Source organism: Mauremys reevesii, linkage group 11 (assembly GCF_016161935.1).
Source record: "Mauremys reevesii isolate NIE-2019 linkage group 11, ASM1616193v1, whole genome shotgun sequence".
Classification (NCBI taxonomy): domain Eukaryota; kingdom Metazoa; phylum Chordata; order Testudines; family Geoemydidae; genus Mauremys; species Mauremys reevesii.
The window spans coordinates 16,720,926-16,738,769 of record NC_052633.1 but is presented as its reverse complement, the minus strand read 5'-3'; the positions used below and the strand labels follow the sequence as shown (position 1 = coordinate 16,738,769).

Genomic DNA, 17,844 nt, shown 5'->3' with positions numbered 1-17,844 from the left:
ACGCACACACATCATTATTAAATATTACCCAAAACAACAACCCAATCTCCTTTTACAGCCTAATCTCCTGTCCCCTTCTCCCCATACCCACACACAGAGCTAAGATAGATTCACCAGTACATTCTGGCTGCTTTGCATCACTAGAGCAGCCAAACAGAGCCAGAATTTGAGTGTATCTAGCCAGTTTTCTTTCTCTTTCTCTCTCTCTCACACACACTCTAATATATATATCAGAGTTAGAATACAATCTTTTGATTTTTTTTAAAGTTACCTATAATATTTTCCATTTCAACCAAATAAGACTAGATTGAAATTAAAATTTTAAAAGGCACCTGTGGGAACGAGGCATCCAAATCCCATATTTCAGTAACAACCATTTGAATGGGAATTGGGCGTCCCATTTCCTTAGGCAACCTGCATTGATTCTGCACCAAAACCCGGTAAGCAGATCTCTGTGACACGTAAGACAACAACAGGTAAATCACGAATTCCCCCTTCCCTTCAGACACAGATGCAGGCCTACAACATTTTTCCACCTCGGTCCCCATTTCATAGCTAGAGGCTTTGACTTTTGGGAAGAGAGGAAGCCTTTTAAAAAAGAGAAATAAAAAGAGACCATAATGGCTAGGTGGCAGGAGAACAAGGAGAGAGAGAGGCATCCTACACCAGTACCTGTGTGAGTCCTCTGATGAGCCTTTAAGTGGGAGCTCTTTGTATAAACCTTCCGGCACCCATTGAACTGACAGCGATGAACCCTCTTCTTGTTTTCCGGGGATGCCTCGGCCCCTGCCCCTCCTTGCTCGCTGTCATTCTGCCCGCTCTTTATCGTGCCTCCTGCTGCCACCGCCGCCACTCCCACCTTGACTGAGGTGAGTGACGCCTTCTTGGCCACCAATTTCAATGTCACCGTGCCGTCCATTGCGGAGAGAGTTTGTGGGGTTTTTACCAGATGGCGGCTGAGCTCAGGAGAGGAAGGGGGCGTTAATGAGGTCACTGCGTTGAGTTGGGCCTGGTTGACAGCGGCGTAACCCTCTATGGAAGAGCCGGTGGGCTGCAAGCTGAGGCACGTCTCAGACAGCAGCTTGTCCCGTGAGAGGATAAGGTCCATGTTGGTGCTTTTGTCACATGTACTCGTCTCCACTGGCAATAGGATGGGGTCCAGCCGTCGGATACTGTCCTCTGAGCCTGAAGGAGAGGAGGTGTGAAGGAAACAGTCCAAATCCTCCCCAAAGTTCTCTGAGATCTTCCTTGGCTCTGTCTGAAGATAACGTTCCAACTCAAGGCATGTCTGCAAGGGGGACGGGGAGGGAAGGAAAGAAACCATCATTAGAAACCCATCTCCGCATTAACCCCCAGCTGGGGCAGGAGGCGAGGCATGGTAATCTCTCTGTGTCCAGAACAGTTCAGACATAGCATTTATACATGCCAAAGCAGTCACGCAGAAAGACATAAGATAAACCTACTCCTGTGGTACAGACCAGCTTTGGAACTACGTTGTGATGCAATGCATGTGTCCGGTGCACTTTTTGATTGCCTCACCTGCACTCTGCCCACTGATCTGTCTCCACATGGAATTATTCTAACAAGCCAAACCTCTGAGCAGCTTCAGGTAGCCATCAGTTTTTTAAAAAATGACATTTCCAGAGAATTGATTATTCTTTCTCCACACACATGTGGTATTTCACCCCCAAAATTACCCCAGTCCAAAGCACTGCTCAGCTAGGACCCAGTCTGATCCTAAAAGTGGCACAGTTTTGAAGTCCACTATCTTGAAACTCTGCAGGGCTAGAAGCAGGTGACTAGAAGAGGGAGATTCCCAATGGGACCCAACATTTGCTGTTCAACCCTGGAAGGTCCTGACTCAGTGGAAGATGTGATACAGAAAAGCAACTTTGGGTCATTTTTAGAGGTTTTTCTGGCTCCCTGTACAGTGGAGCACACCTGGCTTTTACTTAAACACACACACATAACTTACAAAAGACTTGATTATGGTTGAGTTAAGGTGGTCACCACACAAAAATTGCCACCACCCCTCTGTAACAAACTATGAGCATGGACGCAATGCTGTGGTGCAAAGACTTTCTCAGCCTGAGGTCGGGATGACCACCTGACTTAAAAGTGGCCAGATGAGGGCCAGTAAAGCCTTTCAGCACATCACACCATCCGGTATTCACCTTATTTTTACAGACAATAGTTAGAAATAGTTTGGGAAGTCTTACAGAGTTCAATTAGTGCTATTTTTCACACCCCTCTGCCTGAAAAGCCTGGCTGTGTTCGCATCTTGATTCTAAATCTACAAGAGTTGGCATGAGACAAATCATCTATCTAATTCATTTTTGAAACATCTACAAATTATCTCTGAGAGAGCAGTTCCATATCATAGAATCATAGAAGATTAGGGTTGGAAGGGACCTCAGGAGGTCATGTAGTCCAATCCCCTGCTCAAAGCAGGACCAATACCAACTAAATCATCCCAGCCAGGGCTTTGTCAAGCCGGGTCTTAAAAATCTCTAAGGATGGAGATTCCACCACCTCCCTAGATAACCCATTCCAGTGCTTCACCACCCTCCTAATGAAATAGTGTTTCATAATATCCAACCTAGACCTCCCATACTGCAACTTGAGACCACTGTTCTGTCATCCGCCATCACTGAGAACAGCCAAGCTCTATCCTCTTTGGAATCCCCCTTCAGATAGTTGAAGGCTGCTTTCAAATCCCCCCTCACTCTTCTCTTCTGCAGACTAAACAAGCCCAGTTCCCTCAGCCTCTCCTCCTAAGTCATGTGCCCCAGCCTCCTGATCATTTTCATTGCCCTCCGCTGGACTCTCTCCAATTTGTCCACATCCTTTCTTACAATAGATGGTAAGGTTGGGCTATTAGGGTGAGATTTTCAAAGGAGTTTTTGGGAGTTGGATGCTCAATTAAATATAAGCCTGTAAATCCAATACCTTTCAACACCTGGGCCAGAAACAAAAGCCTCAAACCATCGGAAGAGAGGTGAGAGATTCTTGGCTTGATGGTAGGGCTCCCACTGGTAGTTCTGGGAAAAGTCTGAGTTACTTTTAACCCATTATGGATCTAGGAATGTGTATTGCCTATTCCACATGTAATTTTGCAGGACAAATGTCAAAGCTAGGGAAAGGGGGAAACATTTTGCAGGCAATTCATTTTTAGTTTGTTTTTTCAATGGTAGCTGTTTGAGGACTTAGAGGCCTGAAGTAGAGAGATGGAGCCCTGGGCATAGTGCAGGTGAGGCAGTCAAAATTGCATAAGAAGTTAGTAACATAGTGCTACAGTGTATCACATGGATATAATTTACATAACTGTCTGTTATGTGTCACCTTTCTGTGCACAGGGCTGGAGCCAGGAGCTCTGCAGATCAAATCTTCGGTGGTTCTGACCTCTATTGACCTAGTCTTGAACAAATCATTTCTCTCTCTTGCCTCAGTCTTGCAGCCTATAAAATGGAGGTGTTACTTCCTTACCACCACTCAGGGTGCTCTGAGTAACGAGGTTTGTAAAGCACTTTGAAGAATAAAGCGCTAAGCACTAATTCTCCCAGTTTTGAACACGGTGTGGTCCGCCACTAATAACAGGGGGCCGGGATTTTCAGAAGTGACTAGTGATTTTGAGACATGTCAGAGAGGCCGGATGCTCAGTCCTTTCAGCAAATTGGGACCCTTGTGTCAAGCTGGGCACCCAAAAACTGAGATACCTCAGAATCACTAGTTGCTTTTGAAAATCTTGGCCTTACTCTGTATTTTGTAGTGGCGTATACAGTAGGATAGAGGAAGGTTTGAGCCAGTACCTAACACTTTCTCTGCAGCTCCATCAGGGGCTTTGGCACAAGGTAGAGCTTCCATTTTTTAAAATGGTTTTTTTTAGCTATTATTTGTATTCTCATAGTGCCTAGGAGCCTGGTCATGAACCAGGACCCCCTGGTGCTGGGCGCTGGCCCAAACAGTTTAGAGTCTAATGGTTCAAAATAACATCTTCCAAAGGGAATCTAATCCAATGCCGTCTTTACAGCCCTGTCTATATTGGGCAAGGTTTACAACAAAATATTCCAACTGGTTTTGGCACCAGCGGGACCCTGGAATAATGAGGCTTTCGCGGCTAGATACGTTTCTAGTCAACACCCCCATTTAGCTGAACCTGCCTTGAAGAAAGTCTAACAAAAAATGACGATAAAAAGGAAGCTGCCCTCCAGAGCCTTGTCCGCTGTCAGGCTCCCACCAGTCGCCCTGAGAGAACTGGTTTGTAATTTATGCCTAGTGTAGACACAATCACTGAATCGGCAAATAAACAGAAATGCTGAGCCAGACACTCGGCTGACCCCAATCAGTGTAATTCCACTGCAGTCAGTGGATGTGTACTTATCTACACGAGCCAGCGACCTGGCCCTGGTGCTGCCCTCTTACTGGGATGCTGATTCTAGTGACTTATCAACTGTTTCATTGCTGACTGCAGAGAGGCCTGGTCAATCATATGTGGAGCTTGAGTAGCGCACACCATGTCCCTGAGCTGAGTCCTGGACCCCGAGTAAATGTCTGATCCCATAGGATTGCTCCAAAAAGAGCACATGCCCTTTTCACAGAGATGATTGTACTTCTGTTGACTTTGGTTGCCACCCGGTATGATGGTAAGGGGGAAAGGTCAAAAGAAGAGGATAAAGCACAGTTATTCATAAAGCTCTCTCAGGCCTTGTCTCTAGGAATTAGCACCAATCTGAGCAACTATTGCAGTTGGACCCATACAAATCATTTCATGCACCCATGCAAATCATTGCACCCATACAAGGGCTCTCCTTGTCTACACTGGTACAGCCACCTTGGCAGCTGAAACTGAGGCTAATTCCCTGTGCAGACTCAGGCTATTTCTACAGGCCTATTCATCTGCTTACATGGCCTGCATTACATTAGTATGTGAGTGCTTCACAGTCCTTAATGTATTTATCCTCACAACTATCCTCTTCGTTAGGGACGCTCAGACCCCAAATGACTTGCCCAAGGTCACACCTGGGGGTCTGTGGTGCAGCAGAAGATTGAATCCAAATCTCCCGAGTCCCAGGTTACTGCCCTCACCTCAGAGCACCTGTCTTTGGAGATATTGGAACGGTAGCGCCCGGCACACACTGGGGGTCTCTGTTTGTATTGCCACTGGAGGTGCTACATTCCACAAGGAACTGAAGGGACGGCAACCAACAGCTGATCCCTTCATTTTTCAGTTAGCATTTCAAGTACAGTGGCCGGGAAGCACTGAAACCAGGCCCTCAAGTTGACAGTTTGCAAAATCCAGGAATAATGTTACAAAAGCCAATCTAGTGTAAGACAGATGCTAAGAACCTGAGACTTCGGTCGGATCTCTTTGATGTGTGGCTCTGCTGATGGTCCTGATTCAGGAGTCGAGAAATTGCTTATTTGTCTTCCCCTCTCCCCGCCCCCCTTCAGTTAGTTCCCATTTCCTGCTGCACAATGCAAATCAGCCCCTGGAACATCCGCCCATTTCATCTTCTGAGGTTTCCCTGCTTGCGGCGCAGAAGAGGAAGCTTGAAACTCCTGGAGTCGGCATTAAACACTTGCCCAAGTGTTTAAACAGCGTCACATGTTGCTGTTGCCTAACTTCCCTGACTACATGTGATTGTCGGACATGCTTTTTGCTGAGGCCTTCCACCTTTAAATGAATGCTGAGGATTTCTTTGGAGGGAAAGGCCCAGTCTGTCGACATGCACGTATTCTTCCCCTCCCCCTCACTGACAAATCATACAAGCCACAGCAGAAATGTGCACTATCAATGAGAGAGCATTGATCAGCTGCAAGATGAACAACTGTTTCTTGAACCAGTTGCAGATCCCACGGATACTGCTGTTGTGGGCACCAGTAACAATTTTATAAGCCTGTCATTCACAGTCCTACTCTGGCACTTCTCTTAGCAAACTGAAATCAGAGGCATCAAGAATCGCACGGAGAATCCGTGGCACTGGACCACAGAAGCCACTGTCCCTGGGCTATTTGTGCATTTGCTAGACAATAAGAAGGCAGGGCACCCTTCAGAAAAGAAGAGGCCTGTTTTCTATTTAAACTAGGATCTTGGAACTGCAGGTAGCGGATCCAACTTGGGATCCCAAATCTCTCCAGATGCATGATAACAGGTAGTGGGGGCAGATTTTCAAAAGGCACACATGGGAGTCAGGCACCAGCTCCCATTGGCTTTGAATGAGGTGGACTCCTTTGAAAAATCTCCTCCCTTAGAAGAAAAAAATAAAAGAAACAAGTTTGTCAGCTCTCCTGCTGCTTGTTTCATTTTGTCTTTCTCTTCCAGCTACCCACTGTCTCTTGGGAGAGACACAGAGATTCAGGGGTTAATAAATAAAAAGCTCCAGAGAGAGAGACCGAGCATAATCTTAGGTTCCAGCAAAGAGACACCGACAGAGACACAAGGCCATTAAATCCAATGACAGTCACGTGAAATTTCAATTGCACTGACATTAGAGAGGCTGTGTCCTCTCTCCTCATTTCCCACAGAGGGAACAGAGAGGCACTGTCCCTTTAAGGCAGGACTCCCCCCTCCCCACCCCCATGACAACAATCATGGTCCTGACAGTTTTTCAGCTTCACCATTAATTTTCCATAAAGAGCAGTTTCTCGGCGAGCCCTTTTCAGGCAAGGCCTGACGCTTCAGAAACCTGTAATTATTCTTGGCTCCCCCACCCCCCGCCGTCTTTGCACCTGTGTCAGTTCAAGACACCAGCTGGTCACGTCTTGCCTTCTGCCTCTGAAATCCAAAACCAGCCGAAGGAGCCCATCTCCCCACAGAGGGAAAGAAAACAACCACAAGAAAAAGAAACACTATAATGGGCAGGAAAGGGGGGAACCCAACGCCAACCATTGTCCCTCCACCAAGGCAATAGGGAAAAAACCATTGAGCCAAGAAAGGCCTCCCTCTAATCAGCATTAGAGACAAAGCCCTTAGCAAAAGGGAAGGGGTCTGACAAAAGAGAGCTCCAGCACCCTCCTTCCTGTACCCCCAACCACAGTCCTACCTGCTGTTGCCTTTGCTAAGAGCTGGCACTTGGTGCAGGAACAAAGTTTCTTTACCCTGCTCGCCCTTTTCTGCTCATGCTGAATACCTTACCTGACTTTCCTCTCTGCCCCACGTCACTGGGGGAGGCAGGGCTCTGGCTGCTGCACTCGCTTGTTGTATGGTTAAACAACAAGCCACTTTCCTTCACCCCCCTCACAATGCATTGTTATTGTTCTTAACTGCTAGGCTCACGAAGTCCAGCCTCTGCCTTCAGCCCTGACCTGGAGACACACAGTGGAATCATCCAAGAGACTGAAGGGAGTCAGATGCCGAGCTCCGATCCTATTGACCGGCAGGGCCGGCTTTAGGCCGATTCGCCCAATTCCCAGGAATCGGGCCCTGCGCCTTAGGTGCTTTTGACATTTTTTTTCTTTACTCACCCAGCGGCGGTCCGCTCTGGGGTCTTCGGCGGCGAGGGGGGGTCCTTCGGTGCCGCGGAAGACCCGGAGCGGACCCCCCGCCACCGAAGTGCCGCCGAAGCCCTGGACCGCCGCCAGGTATTCGAATCGGGCCCCGCAGTTAATAAAGCCAGCCCTGTTGACCGATTCGTGAGGTAAGAGGGCACCTCTGTCTCCATGCCCACTGAGTCCTTGGCTGCCCTGCCAGCAAGTGCACCCGCTATTGTTGTTTGTAGTGGTGGCTGGTGTGATGTTGACCCGTCCATTGAGAATTGCACTGACTACCAGACTCATCTTCTGAAGAGTCATCAGAGGGCGGCTTTCATTCACTATCAAGCTGGGCTGATTTTTGAACCTTGGTTGGACAGGATATGGCTGAAGTGTCCTCTCTTTGATGGCCAATCCCTTAAGACAACCAGACTGTCTCTAAATGGCAAGAATATGCTTTTGTGGGACAGAGTGGAATTCAGTCCTGACTGAATAACTCAGTCCATAATCATGGTCCACTGAGAGGTTTGTCTGGTGTACTTCAGGTTTCTGAGATGCAGAAATTCTACTAAACCTCAGCAGCCAACATCAGCAAGTATCTTTAAGATTTACAGCAATCTAGACTCTGAAGATTCCCACTCGAAGAGGAAAATAGCTCCCATCAGGTATGCAATACGAACATACAGACCAGTGGTTGCCATCGGAGTGATTTTTCAGGCTAGGGATAAAAAGTGACCCAAGGCTTCAATCCACCTGCCCCAATGAATAAGGGATCATTTTCTTTGCACCTTGCTTCACAGTTCAGCCAGCTCAAAGTAAGGATGATTCGCGGGTGACAAACAGGATGTGATTGTACTAGGCTCCATACTTACACAAAGAGCTGGCTAGAAGAGAGGACGGCAATCTTGCGTGTGGCCATTTCCTAAAATACCTCAGCCCGATTTCTCCATTGAAATACAATTGCAAGAGAAGTGCTTTCTGAACATCACATGCTAGGAACCCTCACGGAGACAGAACCCTGCCTGCCCCCACACAGATGCCTACCAGTGCCAACTAGTTTCTTAAATTACAACGTATCCTAAAATACTGTGTGGCCTATATAGCACCCAAGTGAATGCAGGTGTTGCATACTTTGGTATTCAATTTAAACGTACAGGGCTAGATCCCCAGATGGTGTAAACCAGTGCAGCGCCAGTTACTTCACTATACCATTTTACACCAGCGGAGGACCTGGCCTGTATTTTGTGATTCTACCTAAAGATGCTATATTAGAACTGATCCAATATCAATCCAGAAACACATGCTGTCTAGTTTATGTACTGCCTTACCTCTGGCTCTCATTCAGTACAGAACAATTATTATTTATTGAAACACATCAGTGTACTCTTCCCTGTGCAGCACAAAGCCAGAAAAGCCATGGTGCTTGTCTCTCTGAGTTGGAACTTACATGAGATATTATGGGGTGCCATTTTCAAGAGTGCTCCACGCCAGCCTACCTCTGCTCCTGTTGAAGTTAAAGGGACTTTTACCCCTGACATCAACGGGAGCAGAGTAAGGTCAACACAGAACATGTTCAAATCCCATCCTATTGCCCCAATAGCACTCTACAGGTTTGTCTACATGGGCAATTATTCCAGAAGAGCTATTCTTGATTGTGAACATCTTTATTCCATAATAAGAGCAACCACACCTGGAGTTAAATTATGAATAGTTAGTCCACTTTAAATTCATACCCCTTCTTACTCCGGATTAACTTTCATGTGTAGACACAACCTCAGTGACAACAGCGTATATCTCAGATAATGCCAATGAAGGCAATGGAGTTCCTCCACATTTACAGCTGGGTAATGCATTAGAATTTGGCCCATACATGTGAGCCCTCAAAGAAAGCGAGTTCAGTTCAGAAGCATCTAGTTTCTCTGTGGAATCTTCATAATACTTAAAGATTTTTGAGTTGTTTTGGGAGTGGGAGCCACAAGGGAGATGGGGTGGGTAAAGGCCAGCGCTGGGTTAACAAGAGCCCAAATACTTACAAGGAATTTAGGATAGAATATCAAGAAGGGACCTACTCGCTCTGTTCAGCTGATTCTTCTGTTTTATTGATACTATGATATTTTATTACATCTTAATTTTGAATTTTTCTAGCAGACCATGGGCAGTTCTCTCATCTGGAATGTGCTAGTTACTTTTAAGTGCTATTTTACTGCACATATAATGGGACATTAAGCACTGAACCTGGAAGTTATCCAAAACCTAATTAATAAATTTGGTGCTTGGATTAGGCTGTGACAGAAAATGAAAACGTTGAACGTGCTGTATATGCAGGTCTGGACTACAGACTCAGTTTACGCTAGTTACAAGGATTCTTCACGTAGGGGAGTTTATTAGAGTATGTCTGGGTAGCACCTGCTCTAGTTAAGGTCGATTTCCAACTCTCCTTCTAATTCCTGTTTTCCAGTTGCATGTAAAAAAGGCCTCCTCTATAAACTACTGCATAAAGTCTCATGATTACAAAGAAAGCCTTCAGAACGTGAAAACCGAGACATCTGCCTGAATCTGCAGACTGCCTGAAACAATAATTCGTAGACCTGTAAAATCCCTGCCACTTCCCCTGCAGTCTGATCACAACAGCGTAAAGTGCCCACATACACTAGTTCACTGCTGATCAGGTTGGCAGTAGCATCGAGCTAATGTAGCTCTCTCATTTTTGGCCACAAAGGCAGATATTGGAATAGAGTACAGTGGGTGGAGTGGGGGATGAGGAATTCTAGGCAAAGCCCCCATCCCCAAAATGCAAATCTCCCTCTGCCGCTGTCCAAAAGAGGGAGTTAAAAAGATGCATCTCCTCCCTATTACCAAAAGGCGTAACCACCTCCTGAATAATATAAGCCAACACCAGCTATCATGAATTCCTGGGTTCCAAAAACCATCATCTGTCCCTCACCCAGCTGCCAAAAACTCCAGCTTTTCTTCTTGGCAGCTCCTATAGTGCAGTTGTTAATTATCAATGCAAAAATCTGCAGCCCATTGAAAGTTTAACATTTGAGAGGGCATAAAATAAATTGAATTTAATATCAAAATAAGCCACCTGGAATGCATGACACTGATTGGATTGGACTGGGCTCGATGGCAACAAAGGGGAGAGGCGGTGCTGCATAATTCTGTGATCTCTGCTGCATAGTTTAGATCTAATGTGTCACACAGGATATAGGGCTTATTGCTCACAATAAATTCCTTTTGTGCTGAAAATTTTCCCTGCGTGGTCTCCACCCCAAAGACGAACTTTCAAGGAAATGTATTTGGCAAAAACAGCTGCCACTGTGCAATTCAACTGCAAAACCACATTTTTTACTGATCTGTTCCCATCACAATTAAAATGCTATACCTTCCCCAGGTGTTACAAACAGAATTTTTGGCATCTATGAGAACATAAAGAGGCTGAAACCAGAAACTTCAAACTTGGCTTGTTTTGTAGATCTCCTTGAGACTTAAGGCAGTCAAGATAAATTTTAATAAAACCAGTCCTGCAGCTTTTTTTTAAAGAAACCAAGAAAAATTCAATGCAAAACCAACCATGCAAAAAACAAAAACAAACAAACAAAACAAAAAAATACCAGTAATGTTAGTACAACGAGCATTCAGAAGTAAAGAACTTCCAAAAGTTACACCTGAGCATTCCACCTTAATGCTGTCCTTCTGCATAAGCCAGAAAAACCATCAAATAGCAGCACAGAAATATCGTATCATACAAACGAGAGTTTCCTACACAATCTTACATACCAGCACAACTGGTAATCCAGATTGCAGGTAGCTAGATAAGGATAATATAAGAGATAGTAAATATGAAGAGTCCTCTTATTTGCGTAATAAAGCAGGATGGTTCAGAGCCAGTGGAAGACATGGCCTTAAGCTGCAACGTAGGGCCTAGCTGCAAACTTTCACCTACATTTGTTAATTTTTAGATTTCAGTGTTGTTTCCTGTTTGGGCCCATCTCTCGTTTAGAGTTATAAATAGTCAGAAGAGACCGTTAGCTTCTAACACTTGATCAATCCAGCTCCCACTGTACTCAATGGATCAGGTTGCCAGAGCTCCCAGCAAGCACAGTAAAAATGCCATAAGAAGTGGATTTGCAAATAAATAAAAATGGTGCTGATGGCTGAGAACTTTAGAAAGTGGAGCCGTCTTCCAGGTCCTGATCCCACAATAGGATTTACCCCCATGGAGCATGGCCGTGGGGCAAGAATCCATGCTGGTGGGTAGCTCTGGACTGGCTCACAGACTCATAATGTACTATTTAGAGCTGGTTAACTAACATCCATGAGTAGCTTAAATTTTCTCCCCATCCACTGACATACATATGCGAATTAAAACTTCACTCTGTACTGTATTCAAAATTGCGAATAGTCAAACTCAAGCCATGAACTAAAAACTGAAGATGTTTGATGAATAAACTCAAAAGATGAGGCGTAACTAAAGTTAGTTATTAGTTATGAATAATTTCCTCTGCTCTAGTTTTAAGGTGTATCAACAAGGAGCAGCATTAAATTGAAATTCCTAACCCAAAGGTTTGATTTCTCAATCCTAACTCTGGGTTAAGAGGCACTTGAGCCCAATTAGGCCACTGGGTGGCACCTGGAGGGGTGTCAGGCACAATTGGTGATCAAACCCAGCTGGGGCTTCAGGAAGGCAGGAGCAGAGGGCAGTGGAAAGAAAGGCCAGGGAGGAGGCCCAGGGGAAAGGTAGCTAAAGGCTGATGAGAGAAGTCTGAAACTAGGAATAGTGAAGCCCGGGGCAAGTGGCGGATTGTACTGAACTGTGACAAATCCAAAGAGGCAGGAACAGTAAAGCCTGAGGAGCATTTGGACTGGAGTTTGAGGGGCTGCAGAGGGAGAGGGAAGAACTGTACAGTCCCTCTCTGAGCACTAGAAAATGGAGCTGTCTGGAAGACACACACTGTAGTAAGCGCCTCTGGCTGATCCTGCTGCAAGGGTAGGAACTGGACCCCTGAGGAGTACCCTGGAAGATGCTGCTTCTTACCAAGCACCCTGGAAGGGACTGAGGGGAAAGATGAACGGTAGGAAGGAGTCCAGGGAGGCAGCATCAAGGTGTCTGATGGTGCGGACCTTTGCTGCTTTCTTGGTGTCCCTGGACTGGAACCCAGAGGGTGGGCCTGGGTTCCCTCACCAGCCATTGGGAAGGAGGTATGAAGCCCCCTGATGTAAGGGGGACAAGGACAATTCAGAGCCTGGAGAGAGAGGGGTGTAAGGACTGCTGCACCCAGAGTCAGGGGCCAGAGACCTGACACGAAGTCTTGTGGAGTTGTTTGGACTTTCTGATACCATGAACGGGGCGTGGAACTAAAATGTGACCCGACTGGAGGGCAGAGTTGCAAGATGAGGCAACCTACCGCAGGATGACATTACTGTCAGCAGGGGGCGCTAGAGCAGACAGAGCTGCTACACCAACTTAGCCACCAGGTGAGTCCTCTCTTCTACAATGCCCATTCACTGTTCAATCTTATGGCTCAAAAAATTGTTCACTTCTATATTATTTTTGGCTGCTGAGAGGAAGAGGTGGGGGGACCTGCCTGGGAAACAGGAAGCAGGGGGAAGGAGAAGAATGTGTTGTGGAACACAGTCAGGACAAATAGAATGAAGAGCATTTTTCCCATTTCTAAATCATAACAAACACACGGGAGCCAAACTATAACCCCAGTTACAGTAAGATCAATGGTCTGAATTCAGCTTAGAGATTCAAACAGCCCAACAACTCTCTTAGATCAAAATCAATAAAAAAAGCTAATTATTTGCCTTTTTTGTTTTATCTTTGGGTAATTTGTGGTGGTAGCTTTTTTTCTTTTTTTAAAGCCATTAGCTATCTCACAAATGCAAGACAATGTGTGTTCCATGGGGATAAAACACAAATCTCAGTGAAGAAAAAGCAGATTAGTTTCAAGCTTCCAACCTGCTTACACTGAGCAAAAAAAAAAAAAAAATAAATCAGATTTTGTTTTTTAAAGGATGGAAAAGGGAGCCATATCCTTAGCTGGTGTAACTTGGCAACACCCCCACTGCCTCCAGTTGCTCCCACCTACACCAGCTAAGCATCTGGCCTCTAGTCATTCCAAACCAGAGCCTGCCCTTGGTTAGACCCATACAGAGTCACTGTGGTTGGGTGAATCTAAGTGAGGGCAGAATTTGGCATGTCCTGTAAAAGAATGATTCTATTTGATGATAAATCTCCCATACTTTACTAATGCCATTGTTACCAAAAAGGGAAACCAGGAAATCCATAAAAGCAGCCACACGCTGGTTTTGAAAGTTATGGCTCCCTTCTACCCACCCCCACAACAACTACAGGCACAGGGACCAGTTTGCACGTCCTGATTTCACAAGGTGACCTGCACATGCACATCACGCACTGTCACCTACCAGTCATAGATTTAATCACTTGTGCATGGCCACCGTCTAACTGATTCTTCCTTCTCCTTTGTATGGCATTTGATGCTAGTTGTTGTACAGGTTTGTTTTTCAAGTAGTTCTCTTTTAAAATTGCTTTATAAAGAATTTGCCCCCAAGTTCCAGCCCTCTGTGAATAGAGCCCAATTATTAAATCCTGGTGGTGGTGCATCCACGGTGCAGGATTTGCCTGCCAAGCATTTGACTAGGGATTGCTTAATTCTCAGTTGTGCCTCATCACTATTCTGTTAATGTACTGTCTAGCAGGCATTGCAGCCAGTGGCTAAAGCGTGGGACTTGGAGTCAAAAGACCCACGTTCCATTTGCCAGCTCTGCCACTCATTTTCTGGGTGACTTTGAACAAGCCACTTCAGCAATCTGGGCCATATCATCAGCTGATGTAAATTAGTGCAGCTCCATATGCCATGTGACACTGCTATCGGTGAAATGGGCCTGTGGGGCCTTACCCACGTTTATAAAGCATTTTGAGATCTACCAAAGAGAGAGTGCTATTTAAGTGCAACGTGAATAGCAGCAGTCAGTAAAACCAAAACCTAGAAGGGATGCAATGTCTTGTTGCTTCACAGTGCCCATGTTGCATACCTTACCGTGATTAAGACAAGACATCTTGATATGCTGGTGTTTTGTTAGGTCATGTAATTGTGATAAATCCATTGTTACGTGCCTTCCCCAGAAACGCTCCCCACTTTCTCTGCCCCTATAAGAAATACAGTATGAGAGGTAGCAGACTAGTGCGCAGAGTCCTTGGGTTTATTGGAAGCAGGATGCCTAGGAGAGAGGCCAGGTGGTGGCATATCCAGGATGAATGGAGCTCTGACACTAAGATTTTAGAGACTTCTCTCCTAATGAGCACAGCCAAGTCAATGAGGGGACCTGTCTGTCTCCAAGTCACAAGCTTTTTCCCCCTGTGTTTTCATGACTCCCACCCCCAAAAAAAGCCTTGCTCCATTCTACCTCTCTGATCTTATTTGCCACCTCCTCCCCCTTCCCACTCACCACTCCAATCATGAATCTTCACTTCTAGGAATGACCATATCTCAAATGCTGCCCTCCTAGAAGTTGTACGTCTAGGTGAGGGTCACTGCGTCTCTTAAACCCTGCCACTTTTGCTTGTTTTTATGCTTATTGCAGAATATCCCTGCAAAGTATATTACAAAACGACATAGCCGCGCACAATAATGCCGTTCATCCCAAAGGATCTCAGAATACTTCACAAAACACCTCTGAAAACAGAAATGCAGCCACTGGATAGCACGGAGACAGCATGGGGAGGAGGGTCTGGCCAAAGGCAAACCTCAACTCTTAGATCAATATCACAGGCTCTTTAATGTCCATACAGAGCACAAAGATTCTCTGTTATATTAAGGTCCCGAAGAAACCTGCTCCCAGCAAACGGCCAGGAACTCAGTGTGTCTCTTTCAGGGACAAAAGGCTGAGCTGATGCTGCTGGAATTTGAACATGTTGCTCTCGGGAATCCAAAATCTTGCAGCTTGCTGCCTAGGCAATTAAATCTTCCCCTCTGGTACTGAATTCGTTTTTATGTGCAAGAGCATTGTCACTAACCGTTGACCCTGTACAGATGGGGATGGCTGCCTTATTCTACCGTCCACGGTGCTCCCTCACCACTCCTCAGAAAGCAAACAAATGCAACCCACTTCTCTTACTTATGATCAAGGGAAAGAGGGAGTGTGTGTTGTGTATGTTAATATTACGTATCCATACATCATACTCTATAGTTGTAGGAGCAGGATTTTATAACTGTACTATGAGAATTAATGTATGATTTGATTTCATCCTGCCAGCCACCCCTTTACAATAGTTCTAGTCCTCCAATTGTTGTAAACTTCCTATCTAAATTTTGCATTTTCCCCTAGTTTTGCATTTACCTCGGTTTATTTCTGTATAGCCTCCACTACATGAAGCCTGCTTTTCCCTCTTTTGGTTTTGGTTACCCCTTCCCTCTCTGTCTTTCTGAGACAGGGCCGAATCACCAGTACTGCCCAATTAAAGCCATTTTTAGTAGCCCCGAAAGCCGACTCTGTTGTGATCACAAACATTTTCAGACTCCTGGTAGTGCACTCTTGTACAGCCCCTGCAGTAGCTAAACACAAACATTTTTTTCTCCAAGTACAAATTGCAGCTTTCAAGAGCTGCAATTTTATTTTGGATATAAACATACAAAAGTTTCCTTGATTCCAGCAGAAGCACAGCACAGAGCCCACAGGACAACCACCTATCCTTTGCATGTAGAATTTCTGGAAGCCTTTAATGCTTTAATATTAGTTAGGCCCAACTTCCAAAAATACCATTACAATGTCGGAGTACTATGGAAGAATTAAAGTTCTTAAATATTCATTTCCCCAAATGGGGATGAAGTAACCAAATTAGGCACAGGAGGTGTGGGAAGCCCCAGAATTGCAAATAAAATAAATGCATTTTAAAATGAAAGGCCAAGATCAGAGTTCATGGGTTCCTGTTTCTCTAGCTATCGTTGTCCTACGTGCTCAGGACAAGATTTTCAGGAGAGATGAGTCACCCTGGGTGCCCACCCAAGACCCCATCAAAGGGCAGTTTCTTTAAGGTGTCTCAAGCTGAGCATCCGAAAACGGAGCCTTCCCTTGTCACTGCTGAAAATCTTGGCTTCCTGCTGATCCAGCTATTTAATCCATGTAGGGTGGCCATCATAATTATTTATTTGTATGGCCGTACCCCATTGTTAGGCGTTGTACAAATACAGAACAAAAAGAGCTTACGGTCCAAGCACCAGGACTGATACGGGGCAGTGCAGAAACTCAGGGTGCTCTGAGGATGCAGTTCCTGCACCCAGGAGAACACAGGGCTGTAATTAGGCCGAGCCCAGTCACACGGAGGCATCCAAAGGAGGTGAGATTTCCTTGCGCCTTCCTCATGTCACCCCCGGGTCAGTGTGTGTGACATGTTCCCCTTTGTGCCTGATCCACAGGGGATGAGAGTCTGGCTCTCTAGCTCAAGCTGTCGCGGCTCACACTTCCTGCTCTGGAGGTCCCAGTTCAAGCCATGGTGGCCGTCACACACTAGAGCCAGGCACAAGCTGCTGTTCCCTGCCATGAACATGAGTTAGGGGCAATGAATGTAGCCTGAATCCTCACTGAATCCAGTAGGAGTCAGAGTGTGAAATCCTGGACCCATTGAGTCCATGGGAGTTATGCCAGTGACTGCAGTGGGCCAGGATTTCACCCAGAGAGTGTCAACATGAATGTCACTGTTCATAGGGGAAGCCTCTTAGCTGCAGCTTCTGCAAGCTGTTAGATTGGCTATGGAGCAGCTGACAGCTCATATTAGGGGCAAGAGGCACAAACCTGATCATAGGCTAGTTAGGACTGCAACTAGCTTGCCTTGCTCCATTTATCTCTGCCCTTCTAATGTAAGAGATGCCACAGTAGTCACTAGACTCATAACCTCATCTACTTCATATAACAGGGGCCAGAAATAAAGATCAGGCACTATCCAGCCCTCCTGTGTGTCACAAGAGACTTCAGATCTGTTCTCTGGCTCCCGGAGGCAGCACGCTAAAAGTCACGGCAACCATAATTTACAACACTGTCTCTCCGCAGACATCAAGGACTTTCCAGGGTAGAGCAATTGTAATTATCCCCATTTTACAGATGGGTAAACTGAGACACGGATAATTTTTTGAATGTTTGGCGTGAGCCTAATTTTGGGTGCCTCTAGTTTTAGGTGGCTAGCTTGGGGCACCCAGAAGAGCTTGATTTTTCACAAGCAATGAGCACCTGCACCTTAACTCCAACTGGAATGGTGGGTGCTCAGCACCTATGAAAGTCAGGGCCCAAGTGCCTCAAGTTGGGTGCCCAGACTTAAACGCTGGCTTAAGTGACTTCCCTAAGCCCAAATGG

General features: G+C 45.8%; 1 protein-coding gene across 5 annotated transcripts in view; it reads right to left on the bottom strand.

The window, feature by feature from the left end:
* KLF7 (Kruppel like factor 7) overlaps window positions 1–17,844 on the bottom strand; it is a 79,996-nt gene that overhangs the window by 33,135 nt on the left and 29,017 nt on the right. For 4 of the 5 annotated variants that reach the window (XM_039494151.1, XM_039494153.1, XM_039494152.1 and 1 more), the window contains exon 2: window positions 673–1,288. In XM_039494151.1, coding sequence (XP_039350085.1) covers window positions 673–1,288 — 616 coding nt within the window. The remainder of the gene's footprint in view (window positions 1–672; window positions 1,289–17,844) is intronic. The other variant, XM_039494155.1, reaches the window with a different exon arrangement.